The following is a 14463-nucleotide window of genomic DNA, read 5'->3' as shown; positions in this document are numbered from 1 at the left end:
TTGGGCTGCACCCAGTTGACAAGTTGACCAACTCCCTGTTGATCTATTGAGTTGCTCCCAGTTGACCAGCTCCCAGTTGACCAGTTGGGCTGCTCCCAGCTGACCAGTTGCCCTGCTAGCCACTAACAGCAATTTCAGCAGGCTGGGGAAGCTCTGAGCATGGTTATGATCAAGGAGTGTCAATGTGTGTGATTGGGCTGTACTCCAAACTGTTCATCTGGCAGTAAGGATACTTTAGTTGCAAGCAATAAAAGAACTAACTTCACAAAATAATTCAAAGAAAAAGATTTAATAAAGAAACTTCATTACACCAACAGTCAAGCCACGCCCTGGGCCACACACACTCCCATAATCCCCTTCTGTTTTCTATCTTTACGAGTCAGCTGATCACTATATCATTTTGCCATTGGTTATATTGTCCAGCTGGTCAGCTGACCCTCACGGCATGTTACCATTGATCACATTCTAACACAGACAGTGGATTTAACTGTGTGTAATTTGATTTGATTTATTATTATCACATGTATTAGTATACGGTGAAAAGTATTGTTTTTTGCATGCTATACAGACAAAGCATACCATACATAGAGAAGGAAAGGAGAGAGTGCAGAATGTAGTGTTACAGTCATAGCTAGGATGTAGAGAAAGATCAACTTAATGCAAGGTAGATCCATTTGAAAGTCTGATGCAGAGATATGGAAGTGTTTCACAGAATCACAATCCCCACTTTCAGATCTGGAAGTGCAGGAAAAGGTCCTGGGTCCATTATTTCACTCGTAGAACCTCTAATTAAAGCAACAATCTGGACAAATATCATAGATATATCAACAGGGAAAAAGGACTTGTGTATATTTTTATATAGCACCTTTTACATCTGAAGGTCATCACAAATATGTGCTTTACTGTCAATGAAACGCCTCCTCCACGGTCATCCTCAACACCAGTGCCCCACAAGGCTGTATCCTCGGCTCCTCACTATATTCCTTATACACCTCTGACTGTGTGGCCAAATTCCCTTCCAACTCGATTTTCAAGTTTGCTGGTGATACCACCATAGTGGGTCGGATCTCAATAACAAGACAGAGTACGGGAATAAGATAGAGAATCTGGTGAACTGGTGTGATGACAATAATCTCTCCCTCAATGTCAGCAAAATGAAGGATTTCAGGAAGTGTAGTGGAGAATGTGCCCCTGTGTACATCAACGGAGATGAAGTGGAAATGATTGAGAGCTTCAAGTTTCTAGATGTCCAGATCATCAACAACCTGTCCTGGCCTCCCCATGCTGACACTATTGTTAAGAAAGCACACCAATGCCTCTACTTTCTGAGGAGGCTAAGGAAATTTGTCATGTCTGCTATGACTCTCACGAACATTTACAGATGCACCATCGAAAGCATTCTTTTTGGTTGTATCACAGCTTGATATGTCTCCTGCTCTGCCCAAGACTGCAAGAAACGACAAAGGGTCGTAAACGAAGCCCAGTCCATCCATTAACTGTGTCTACATTTCCTGCTGATTTGAAAAGCCGCCAGCGTAATCAAGGACCCTGCACCCCTGACATACTCTCTTCCACCTTCTTCCATTGGAAAAAAGATACAAAAGCCTGAGGACCCGTACCAACCAACTCAAGAACGGCTTCTTCCCTGCTACCAACAGACTTTTGAATGGACCTACCTTGTATTGAGTTGATCTTTCTCTACACCCTAGCTATGACTGTAACACCATACTCTGCACTCTGTCCTTTCCTTCTCTATGTACAATATGCTTTGTCTGTGTAGTGCGCAAGAAACAAAACTTTTCATTGTATGCTGATACATGTAACAATAATAAATCAAATCAAATGAAGTACTTTTGAAATGTAGTCACTGTTATGATGTAGGAGATTAGATGAGTACGTGAGGAAAATAGGAATCGAAGCTTCTTTTGATAGGTTTGATGAATAGGGACGGGGGGAAGCTTTTGTGGAACATTGGCACCAGCATCGACCACCTAGGCTGCTTGGGCCTTTTCCTGTGCTATACATTCTGTTGATGGTAATTCCATGTAAATCCGTTCCTTTTGGCAGCCCGGTATGGGGATTTCCTGATTCATTTTCGATGTACTCTATTTCTGGTTGAGCAGCTGCTCAGGCCCACACTTCCTCTTAATCGCAATGTACAAAGCTATTTATTTCCAGTAGGTATGGCTCTGGCATCTGGCTTGCACTCATTACCCAAGAGTTGAGAGTTGAGCTCAGGACACCAGGCTCATTCAGTGACAGCTGGTTGCCGTGACGTCAGGCAGTTGGCGTAGTGCTGAGAGCTGAGATCAAACAAGCCAAAGAACTGTCTGGTTTGGAACCAAATTTGCAACTGTGAAGACAAATAAGGCAGCTTCTGCCAGGGAAAATTCTCACAGGTGTCTGTTGTTTCTCTGTTATTAACATTCTGGCCTCTGATTCAGAAGGTTCTGGGTTCAAATCCCACTCCAGGAACACCGAAAGCTAGGCTGGCACTCTATGGCAGTACTGAGGGAGTGCTGTTGGAGGTCCTGTTTCTCAGATGAGATAATAACTCAAGACCCTATTTTCCCTCTTGGGGGAAAAGATCCCACCTTCTTCCTGGTGTCCTAGTCAATAATTATTCCTTAGGCAACATCACCAAAACAGGTCATAATCAGATTGCTCTTTGTGGGAGCTTGCAATTGGCTGCCCTTCATTACAGCGGTGAACAGATTTCATCTCCTTGTCTAAGGAAAGTTATACTAGCATTCGAGGCAGTCGAGAAGGTTCACAAGGTTAATCCTAAGTATTCAGGGATTTTCTTATGAGGAGAGACTGAGTAGGACCTGTGCTCATTGGAGTTTAGAAGAATGAGAGGTGATGTTATTGAGATATGCAGGATTCTCAGGGGGTTTGAAAGGGTAGATGCTGAAAGGTTGGACCCGATTCTCTCATTGCGACCTGCAACCTTTCTCGTGGGTTGGGTCAAGAGATGCTCATGTTGGCCATTTTGTGGGTGCCCCGCGAGTGTTTACGACCTGTGCGCATTTCCCAATCGGAAGCAATGACGCTGCCGGGAACACACAGAAATCCGGCAGGAAGTGAGGTAAGTAATTTGAATATGTTTTAAATGTAATTTAAATGTCATTTCAATGTAATGATCCATTCCGTGCTGGCCCCATTAGCATCTCCTACACCGCCAGGAGTACTTTATTCTGGCAGGGTTTAGAGGAGCTCCCCATGTTCGGGGAACTAGTGAGAGACCCCGCCGGAGTGAAGGGGGGTCAGTTGAGGCCCCCTGGGAGGTGGGCATGGGCACCCTGGCAGTGCCAACCTGTGTCCCCAGCACTGCCCAAGAGGCAAAGTGCACATGCCCAGGGGGCACATTGCTGCCCACTGGGCATCAGGCAGTGCCAAGGGAGTGGTGCCAATTGTGGGCAGGGCCGAGGGGGATTGCTGGGGGCGGGTGGTTCTGCTGCCACTCTGCTTGGGGATCAGTCTGGGCTGGAGGAAGGCCAGCAATCAGTGTGCTCTGCCGTGGATGGGGGCTGGAGGGGCTGCACTGTAGTTGTCCTGGGCCGGCCAGCAAACAGGGAGACTGACAGATTGGGGCCACTGCGCATGCGCAGAGTTCCAGACTGTCAGACTCCGGCGCGAATAGGCCCTGCCCCCTCCCGGGTTTTTAATGATATTCCCAATTGTGATCTCTGCAGTGCACAGAGTGCGGAGATACGAGTGAGAAGCTGCACTGAAGAAACAGTCATGATCGAGACCAGTTTTCCCACCAATTCAGCACTTTTGAGAGAATTGCTCCCAGGGCCGGAGGGCATAATCTCAGAGTAAGGGATCGCCCATTTAAGGTGGAGATGAGGAGGAATTTGTTCTCTCAGAGGATAGTGAACCTGTGGAATTCTTTACCGCAGAGGGCTGTAGAGGCTGGGTCATTAAATATGTCCCAAGCTGAGAAAGACAGATTTTTAACCAGTAAAGGAATTGAGGGTTGTGGGAATAAGGCGGGAAAGTGGAGTTGAAGATTACCATATCAGATTGGTCATGATCCCATTGAATGGCAGAGCAGACTCGATGGGCCAAATGGCCTACTACTGCTCCTAAGTCTTAAGGTCTTATAACAGTGACTACATCTCAAAAAGGACTTAATTGGCTCTACAGTATTTTTGGAGCCTCTGGACGTCATGGAAGTCGCTATATAAATACAAGCTTTTTCTTTCATAAACCAAAGATATAAAATGACATGCACAGTTGGGGATTAATTGTATTTATATTGCAACTGGGAACAGATCCCAGTGTAGACACAATAATTTGAAAGGTTTTCAATCATGCACTTGCTATTAGTGTTCATGCTGTCCAACTTGGGGGTGGGGGGGGAGGGGGTGTGGGATTAACAGGTTCTGTGATCCTCGCTGAACTACTGTGAGTAAAACTCCATCCTGTTGAAATTCTCATGACTTATACTTTAGAGTTCACTTTACTAAAAGTGTGAGGAACCATCATTGACCCTCTGCAGGAATGTGAAAGATGATTATCTCCATATTCCCAAGCTCAGTGATGTTCCCTGAATGTTGTCTGTTCCCTATTGAACTTCTCTCTCTTTTTAAAGATTCTGACAGGAGTAAATTGAATGCACGCCATTCAAATCCCAGGAATGTCACCAGCCTCATATTCACCTCGCCAGTTGCGTTAACACCGCCCAGTGCCTCAGCAAACAGATACTCGACTCCCATCACAGGGGTAAGCGTGCTTAACCCTTTCCAGCTCAGGTTGTTTTTTTTCGATGTGGAGATGCCGGTGTTAGACTGGGGTAAACACAGTAAGAACTCTCACAACACCAGGTTAAAGTCCAACAGATTTGTTTGGTAGTAAATGCCACTAGCTGTTAGCATTTACTACCAAATAAAGCTGTTGGACTTTAACCTGGTGTTGTGAGAGTTCTTACTGTGGTTTTTTTCGATCAGAGTTGACTCTTGCCCTGAATCCAGCAGCACGGATTATTCCCAGCTCCTTAGCTATTACTGAAGACCTGCAGATTCTAATTTGTCACCATCAAATTTTTAATCAAAGGAACACAGAGCACTGAAAGAGTCTATTCAGCCCATCATTGTCAGTGTTGGCTCTTTGAAATTGCTGTCTGACTGTCCTGCTCACTGTCCTGCTCTTTCCTGCAAATTCCTCAGTTTCAAATATTGGGTATGATTTTCCAGTCCCCCTGCTTGGTGTGATTTTCCAGCCCCCCCCTCATGGCACAATTTTACAGTCTCCCTGCACAGTGTGATTTTCCAGTCCCCTCACATGGTGTGATTTTCCAGTCCCCCTGCGTGGCATGATTTTACAATCCCCCCACGTGGCATGATTTTCTGGTCCCTCCACATGGTGTGATTTTCCAGTCCGCTTTTTGGCATGATTTTCCAGTCCCCCTGCGCAGCATGATTTTTCGTTCCCCTGCACAGCGTGATTGTCCAGTCCCCCTGCGATGTGTGATTTTCCAGTCCCCTCGTGCAACGTGATTTGTGATGGTGGAGATGGTCCGTCATTAGCTGGCGGCGGCAGAAGCTTCCGGTCTCTCTGCTGTCAATGGGTTGCCTGTTGTTCACACCCTTAGGAAACCTCCAGCCATTATTTTTTAAAACTTACTATTGAATCTGCTTCCTTAGCTTCGCGTTCCAGATCACAGCAACCCGCCATGTACAAAGAAATCCTCCTCACCTCACCTCTGATTCCTTCTCCTATCATCTTAAATCTGTGCTCTCTGGTTACCTACCCTCCTCCCAGTGGAATTTCTTCCAAACTATTTATCAAAAGCCTTCAAGATTTTCAAATCTTGATTAAATGTTGATGAACCTTCTCTACACTCAGGGGGCCAGTCCTGGGTTGATCCCACCCATGGTGTTTTTGCTGTTGTGAATTGTAAGTTAAAACATTCACTCATGTTAGATCAGTAGATGCACACACAGACTCCACTAAGCTGGTAACTTGCCAGGGTGAAGTGAGATAGTGATCCTCCTCATTGTGAGGCCCTGACCCTAACCCCAACACTCTTTCTGGGCTCAGATGATTTTGAAGTTCTGACAGGTTCCCTGGTAACTGCTCTAGACTTTTCTATTGGGCATCTGGAGATGGCTATTCGACTGAGCAGCCTTCCCATCCCTCTCACCTTTAACCCTCTGATTCATCTGAGATGACCAGATTGTTGATTGGGCCAAACGCATGCCAATGGGACTATTTCAGTGTAGGCAGCTGGGTTGACATGGACAGGTTGGGCTGAAGGGCTTGTTTCTATACTCTCTATCTCAATGACTCTGATTCATTCTGTTTTGGCATCACTGTATGACTAATTATGCTGGACTATCATGGGGCCAGTGCATTGTACACCAATTGGGGGATAATGCCAGAAGTGGGGGGATGAGCAGGGAACAGACTTTGTTTCAGCTTTGGTGCCCTTGCCCACCCTACCCTACTGATGGGGTGGCATGGTGGCACAGTGGTCAGCACTGCTGCCTCATAGCACCAGGGACCCAGGTTCGATTCCAGCCTCGGGTGACTGTATGGAGTTTGCACATTCTCCCCGTGTCTGCATGGGTTTCCTCCGGGTGTTTCGGTTTCCTCCCACAGCCCAAAGATGTGCAGGTTAGGTTGATTGGCCATGCTAAAAAAAATTGCCCCTTAATGTCAGGAGGACCAGCAGGGTAAGTATGTGGGGTTACGGGGATAGGGCCTGGGTGGGATTGTTGTTGGTGCAGGCTCGATGAGCCGAATGGCCTCTTTCTGCACTGTCGGGATTCTGTAACAGCTTGCTGAGCCTCAGACTCAGCTCAATCCTGACAGTGAGTGATCTCAATAAGATAGCCATGAACAGTTTGGATGCAGCAGGGAGTCCGTGTGTGCAGGACAGGAAGGAGAAATCTGCTGAGGAGGAGCACAGAGCTCTCCTTAAGGCATTTTCCACTCTCTCAACTGGAGGGGCAATTTCTGAAACGATGTAACAGTGCTCAATGCACAAAGACATCTGCTCTTCGTGAGGAAGACAGGAGGGGATTTAAAAACCTGATGTTATCCAACTGCCTTTCCTGCCCAAACATATAACATCCACCTCTGTGTGCTTGCTCCGTGCCAGCAACAGCAACCTCTCAGGTGGATGATGCAATTTAAATTAGCGTTATACTCACTGGGGTTTAGCAGGATGACAGGGGATCTGATTGAGGTATATAAAATTATAAAAAGGATTGATAGAGTAAACATAGACCAAATGTTTCCTCTTGTGGGGCAATCTAGAATAGGTATAGGTTGAGAGGTGGTAGGTTTAATATTACGAAGAAGAGGAACTACTTCTTGCAGAGAGTGGTGAATTTGTGGAACTCGTTGCCCCATAGTGCGGTGGGGTCCAAATCGTTGGATGGTTTCAAGGAGATAGGTATATTTCTGATAACAAATGGGTTAAAGGGATAAGGAGAACAAATAGGGTTTGAGACCAGAGAGAAACCAGCCATGCTCTGAATAAATGGCAGAGCGAGCTCGAAGGGCTGAATTTGTCTACATCTGTTCTATTTTTTGTTTTATTCATTAATGGGACATGGATCTCGCTGGCTAATTCCTGTGTTCTCTCTCTTGCAGTTCTCAAGTCCAGGTTCTGCCATGTCGACAGAGGTGATGCAGACGCTCTTACACTGCTTTCTGTGGGTTCTGAAGAATGCTGATGAAGTGAACATTAAAGGGTGGATGCTGAGACTCCCAACGCAGCAGCTGCTCAGTTTCTTGGAGCTTCTCGACCTCTGTGTGTCCAACTTTGAATATGAGGTCAGAGGGTGACAGATACACAAGCAGAAGATAGTTTAGACTTTCACTAAATCTAGTGAATTTACTTCCCAAAGCAATCAGTGAATGAACTCAATGGAGAAAGTTTTTCTCCTGATGCTCTGCATTCCTTGAGGAATGGTAAAGTTCCAGGTTCAATTACTGGTAATGAGTAAGAAAGTTAACTTGAAGTTAGACCATACCATGTGAAGAGGTGAGGCCTGGCAATGCTTTCTATCCCTTATTGTATCATTAAAATATTGTGAGTGATCTCAGGGTTTCAAAGTTACTTCCCTGAGAAGCACTTCTGTGTGGCACAGGGTTGCACAGTGGCACAATGTTTAGCACTGCTGCCTCACAGCGCCAGGGACCTGGGTTCAATTCCGGCCTCGGGTGACTGGTGGTGTGGCATTTGCACATTCTCCCCATGTCTGTGTGGGTTTCTTCCAGTTTCCTCTCACATTCCAAAGATGTGTGAGCGAGGTTGTTTGATCACACTCAGTGCCCCTTAGTGTTGGAGGATTAGCAGAGTAAATATGTAGGGCTCCTGGGATATTGTCTGGATGGGAAACTCTATCGGGGGTGTCAGTGTAGACTTGACGGACCGAATGGCCTCCTTCTGCACTGTAGGGATTCCATGATTCTAATTGTAACATTACACAACTGAACATAATGGATGTCATTAACCTGTATGCAGCATCCCCAAGGCACTCTTTTTGCCATGCATTTCCACATATAAATCATGCACAAGGTTCACTAGAAACTTGTCACGTGATCAGATAATGATGCAAAACATCCTTTCTGATTAAAATTGTAAACTTAGTTTAAACCCTAACCTGTCTGAAACTGTCAGCAAACCCACTGAATGTGAGTTAAATCTGATCCCTCACCGACTGAGGAACACATCAGGGTCAAATTCAGCAATTTGGTGTGGGAGAAATTGTGTTTGAGCTGACAGGAAAATGTGGATCCGTCAGAAAGTGGGGAGTGAAGACATGAAAGTCATAGAGTCATAGAGGTTTACAGCATGGAAACAGGCCCTTCAGCCCAACTTATCCATGCTGCCCTTTTTTTTGAACCCCTAAACTAGGCTCAATTGCTTGCATTTGGCCCATATCCCTCTATACCCATGTAAGTGTCTAAACTCTTTTTAAAAGATAATATTGTCTCTACTACTACCTCTGACAGCTTGTTCCAGACACTCACCACCCTCCGGGTGAAAAAATTGCCCCTCTGGACCCTTTTGTATCTCTCCCCTCTCACCTTAAATCTATAAATCCCTGCTTATCAGATTATAGACAAACAGAAACTAGAAGCAGGATAGGCCATTCAACCTTTTGAGCTTGCTGCGCCATTCATTTTGTTCATGGCTGATCATTAAAATCAACATCCTGATTCTCGCCTTCCCCCCATATCCCTGTATCTCTTCAGCCCCAAGAGCTATATCTGGTTTCTTCTTGGAATTACATGATATTTTGGCCTCAACTACTTTCTGTGGTGGTGAATTCTGCACATTCACCACCCTCTGGGTGCAGAAATTTCTCCTCGCCTCAGTCCTAAAAGGTTTACTATTATCCTCAAACTGTGACCCCTAGTTCTGGACTCCCCCACCACCAGGAACACCCTTTCTGAACATACTCTGTCTAATTAAGCTGGGGAACCTTCTGAACCTGGCCTCTCATCTTAATACTGGCAAAAAACTGCACTGGAAGCAGTTTATTAATATGAAACAAATGATACCCTCAGGCAGAATTAATGTAGCACTATCCTAGCCCTGAGTGAAATGTCTAACTGCCGTAGTATTCCCTGCCCCAACTGAGAATAAAAAAAACCTCTCTCTCCTTCTGCTCCCTGGAGAAGAATTTGGGGCTTGACCCAACGCAGATTCCCCTCTCACTCAGGCAAAATTAGCATGACCAGCACTACCTAAACCAACTTTTGTTGCTCGCTTTCCTCCACCTTCCTTCAGTGATAGATTGAGACCCTGTCTGAGAGGCCCCCTCAACACTGCCCAGTGCTGCTCCTGTCTTCCTCCCCAGCCCTGGACTGAAATGGATGAGGCCTGTTGCAGGCTGACACTGTGACTAAGATGCTGTGAATGATCTTTTCATTGATTTGCAGACAGAGTGCATATGGACAAACTGTCCCACTGGAGCACTTTGCAATTCTCTGCCTGGTGGAATCTAAGGGCTGCCCTGGTGGAGCCCATGGTAGAACAGAGTGAATAGAGTCTGTAGAAACAGTGGGCTGACAGGGTCTTCCCTCGCATTGTTACTCCTCATGTTGCCGTTTGTGTTGCTTCTGAGAGAGGAACTGGCCTCATTATTGGAGAGAATGAGACAATATGTTCATCCGCAGGGCCAGCCATCCACAGAGCAGATCAGCAGCTATGTTTACAGGAAGTCCAGGGACATGAAGATGAGGCTGGAGGAAACTATCTTTGGAACCACAGGAGCCCGAAGGGAAATGATGAAACGTCGGGAATATCCAGGTGAGAGAGGACTGATCTCCGACATGAATTGTTCGACACTCCACAGTCTGGTTCATGTGACCAACCCCCCATCCTAATTTTTAAAACAAGTGCATTTCTTCAAATTTCTTCGCCCAGTTTAATCCCTTGCTCTTCCCTGAACCAGGTTCATTGAAAGAGCACAACGTCTATAAGAAGGTATGCCTCATATTCCGTTTGTGAGGCCCAGCCTCTGGAGCCCACCAATAGGCCACACAGGCCGCTGCCAGTCTGGGCTCATCCCCTTGACCTCACCCACTCCTCCCCACCCTCCGTAACCTACTTACAGTGCCAGCATTGACCCAGGCAGCTGGCATTTGAGTTCCTAGTTTTCCTCACTCCACCATTGGTAACCATGCCTTCATCCTAAATAGCGGAATTTCCTCCTAGATCTCTCTCCCCCAACTCTTTAAAGATACCTTTAAAAAAATTACACCTTTGATCAATTTTTTTGACAACTATCTTGATATTGCTTCAGGTGTTTCAGTGTCACTGATGAACCCTTGTGAAACATTTGGAGACATTCAGCTACGTTAGAGAGATACATAAATGTAAGCTATTTTCAAAATTAGCGTGGTGCCTCAGATCATTGGTTTGACACAGATCAGTTGCCAGGATTTAAGTGAGGGCCAGGCCTCAAAATCTAAAATGCTAAGGCAGGTGGCTGGCTGGCTGGCTGCCTGAATGCAAGAATCTCCCCCCGAGTGTGTAAATCTGCAGCCAATATTCTAGACAGGACTTCACTAATGTCTGAAAACCTCATCCCAACTGAGCATTTTGTTCCTTTCTGCCCCTTCTCTAAGTCTCACCTATTTTTTTTTGTGTTCAGGAATTGACAGATTGTTCCCTGGGGTGAGTGTGGGCCTACAGGAGAAGTTACGTTGGCGGAAGGACCTGACACAGTGGCGTCAGTCTGCCGATAAAGACAAGTAAGAGAGCACCATTTTCTGCCTCGATTCACAACGTCATATTTGTGTGTGTGTGTGTGTGTGTGTGTGTGTATATGAATGTGTGTGTGTCTGAGTATGTGTGTGTAAGCTTGTATGTGTGCGTGTGAGGGTGAGCAAACTTCCTGAATGGTAGCACAAAATAGGCAAAAACAAATTCACAGCTTGTTTTACCCTTGACGTGTTGATGGACTGTTTGCTATGGCTCATTTTGCTTTATCATTCCACAATGTGATTTTATTTGTCAATATTTATGCATTTAGGTATTTGTGAGAGTGTATTCATCTCAAGTTTTTTTCAAGTTTATTTATTGGTGCTACAAGTAGGCTTACATTAACACTGAATGAAGTTACTATGAAAATCCCCTAGCTGTCACACTCCAGCGCCTGTTCAGGTACAGTGAGAGAGAATTTAGCATCGCCGTTTTACCTAACCAACACATCTTATGGACTGTGGGAGGAAACCGGAGCACAAGAAGGAAACTCACATAGACATAGGGAAAGCGTGCAAACCCCACACAGACAGTGACCCAGGGCCAGAATTGAACCTGGGTCCCTGGTGCTGTGAGGCAGCAGTGCTAACCACTGTGCCACGGTGCCAGCCTTAGAACAAGAGAATATAATTGTATGATTGTGAGTGTGTGTGTAAGAGTATCTGAACATGATATTATTAATTGAGCAGGGATAGACCAATTTACCTCTTTACTCACTCCTCATTTGGTTACAGTGGATGTTGTGAACTTTAAAAGGATGCTGTATTGCCAATTCAGTGTATACCTGACTGTGTGCGGTGTCAGAATTAAACCAGATCGGTGTATGTGAGTTTTATTGTGCTGAACCCTACCTAGGCAAAGATAGTAAAAATGTGCAAAATTATACAAATACAATCTACTTTCCACTAATATGCACAAACACACATACAAATCCCAAACATGCAGAAATATACAATAGTGTTATTCAGTGTTAATCTTGACCAAGTTAAAGTGCAGATTAAGAAGAAAATGAGTCAATAAAGATTTACTGATTATATTGGGAGGTGTTGGATCTTCAGCTGAGACATTTGGTTTGAAGTTGTGGCTGGTGTGGCCCTTATCTCCTGGAAGAACTACTGTACAACCCAATGGCTTTCAGTGGACAATGACTGCTGCAGGATGACTTTTAATACAGCAGAACAGGGTTCAAAATTAAGATGGATTATTGTAGAGCAAGAGAGAGAGAGGGCAAGAGGCAACCACTCACTTCAGCAGCCACAATTTGCGCGCTTTGTCGGTATAGCATGCAAAAACAAAATTTTTCACTTTATACTAATACGTGTGACAATAATAAATCATATCAAATCATAACCTACACCACACCACTGCAATTTTCTTCCTTTCAAGTAAGGGTGGCATAGTGACACAGTGGTTAGCACTGCTGCCTCACAGCACACCTGGTGTTGTCAGACTTCTTACTGTGCCTCACAGCACCTGGGACCCAGGTTCAATTCTGGCCTTGGGTGAGTGCCTATGTGGAATTTGCACATTCTCACTGTGTCTGCATGGGTTTCCTCCGGGTACTGTGGTTTCCTCCCACAGTTCAAAGATGTGCGTGTTAAGATTGGCCATGCTAAATTGACCCTAGTGTCAGGGGGGTTAGCAGGATAAATGCATGGGGTTATGGGGATAGCGCCTGGGTGGGATTGTGGTTGGGTACAGACTCAATAGACCAAATGGCCTCCTTCTGCACTGTAGGGATTCTATGAGTGTCTCTGTGAATATGAACGTGCTTTGTTCCTTTGCCAGCTCCCCACTTCTGCTGATTCCAATTACTGTCACTTTCCCGATGTGAACTATTACTGGAGCTGTGATTAGCACAGGATCTGAACTCATTAAAGCCCTTACTTTACTGACCACATGCGTCAGTATATGGTTACTCCGTGTAAACGCGATGCTGCACAGGGCTGATCAGCACTTTCTCTCTGGTGCCATGGGTTTCTCTTTCTTTTGCTCCATTTTTTCACTCACTGCTCTCTTCAGAACTGCTGACTCATTCTGGGGAATGGGACAGACATCATGTGCCCTTTACAAATGTCCTTCCCTCATCTATAAGACTTTATCTGTGATGCAGAGGGGCTGGTGGGACGTGCCCCTGAAGAATTTATTATATGATCTGCTTCCAACTACATCACTGAGGCAAGCAGCCATTCTCCTCACTCTCAGATATCACAATAAATGAAAATGTTCAAGGAAAACTGGATACTTCTTTTAAAAAAGCCTCTACCATGTTTTTCCTGGATTATTCCTAGAATTGTCCAGGAAATCACCCCTTTCATTCCAGGATAAGCTTAGAGGGTTGATAGCCATTGTGCTATCCTGTTCCATACTCACACCCACTGTTAACAACAACAACTTGCATTTAACGTTGTGAAACGTCCCAAAGCCTTTCACTGGAATGTTATTAGAAAAATAATTTGACACCAACTCATATAAGTTTACTCACAGGAGAGGTTTAAGGAGAAGACAGAGAGGTTTGGTGAGGAAATTCCAGAGTTTAGGGCTAAGTAGTTGAAGAGAAAAGCACCAATATGAGAGAAATGGGGGAAGGGGTTGCATGAGTTGGAGACATATAGAGATTTCAGACGGCTGAAGGAGGTTACAGAGATGGAGAGAGACAAGGCCTTGATAACATTTGGAAGTAGGATTTCTGTCTGATATTCTCCTTCCCAACCTAGGAGATTAAAATAACTCCTGGAGTCAGTTGTAAAGGAACAGTGCTTCATTGCACAAAATAAAGTAAAGCAAAATCACAATCACAAGTGGTGAACACAAATCGGTCCCAACCGGGACAATGCAACATTGGGCCCACTCAGTGGTCTGCTTTATACAGGGCTTGGTGTACAAGCTCTATCTGACAAATAATTCCCCTCCTGACTTCCCAGAGCCTGTCCACCATTTATAAGGCACACGTCAGGAATGTAATGGAAGACTCCCCACTTGCCTGGATGGGTGCAGCTCCAACAACACTCAAGAAGCTTGACACAATCCAGGATAAAGCGGCCCACTTGATTGGCACCACACCTACAATATCCATTCCCTCCACCACCAATGCTCAGTAGCAGCAGTCTGTACTGTCTACAAGATGCACTGCAGAAATTCACCAAAGATCCTTAGACAGCACCTTCCAAACTCACGACTGCTTCCATCTAGAAGGACAAGGGCAGCAGATAAATGGGAACACCACT

General features: G+C 45.3%; 1 protein-coding gene across 1 annotated transcript in view; it reads left to right on the top strand.

Annotated features, from left to right (window-relative positions):
- LOC145358722 (dedicator of cytokinesis protein 8-like) overlaps positions 1 to 14463 on the top strand; it is a 197157-nt gene that overhangs the window by 140474 nt on the left and 42220 nt on the right. Inside the window, 4 exon segments of the mRNA XM_080212966.1 lie at positions 4601 to 4731; positions 7609 to 7791; positions 10147 to 10279; positions 11127 to 11226. Coding sequence (XP_080069092.1) covers positions 4601 to 4731; positions 7609 to 7791; positions 10147 to 10279; positions 11127 to 11226 — 547 coding nt within the window.

The sequence above is a fragment of the Carcharhinus amblyrhynchos genome, chromosome 26 (assembly GCF_965287045.1).
Source record: "Carcharhinus amblyrhynchos chromosome 26, sCarAmb.v2.hapA, whole genome shotgun sequence".
In the NCBI taxonomy this organism is placed as follows: Eukaryota; Metazoa; Chordata; class Chondrichthyes; order Carcharhiniformes; family Carcharhinidae; genus Carcharhinus; species Carcharhinus amblyrhynchos.
The sequence above is the reverse complement of the archived record's forward strand: the minus strand, read 5'-3'. Positions and strand labels throughout refer to the sequence as shown.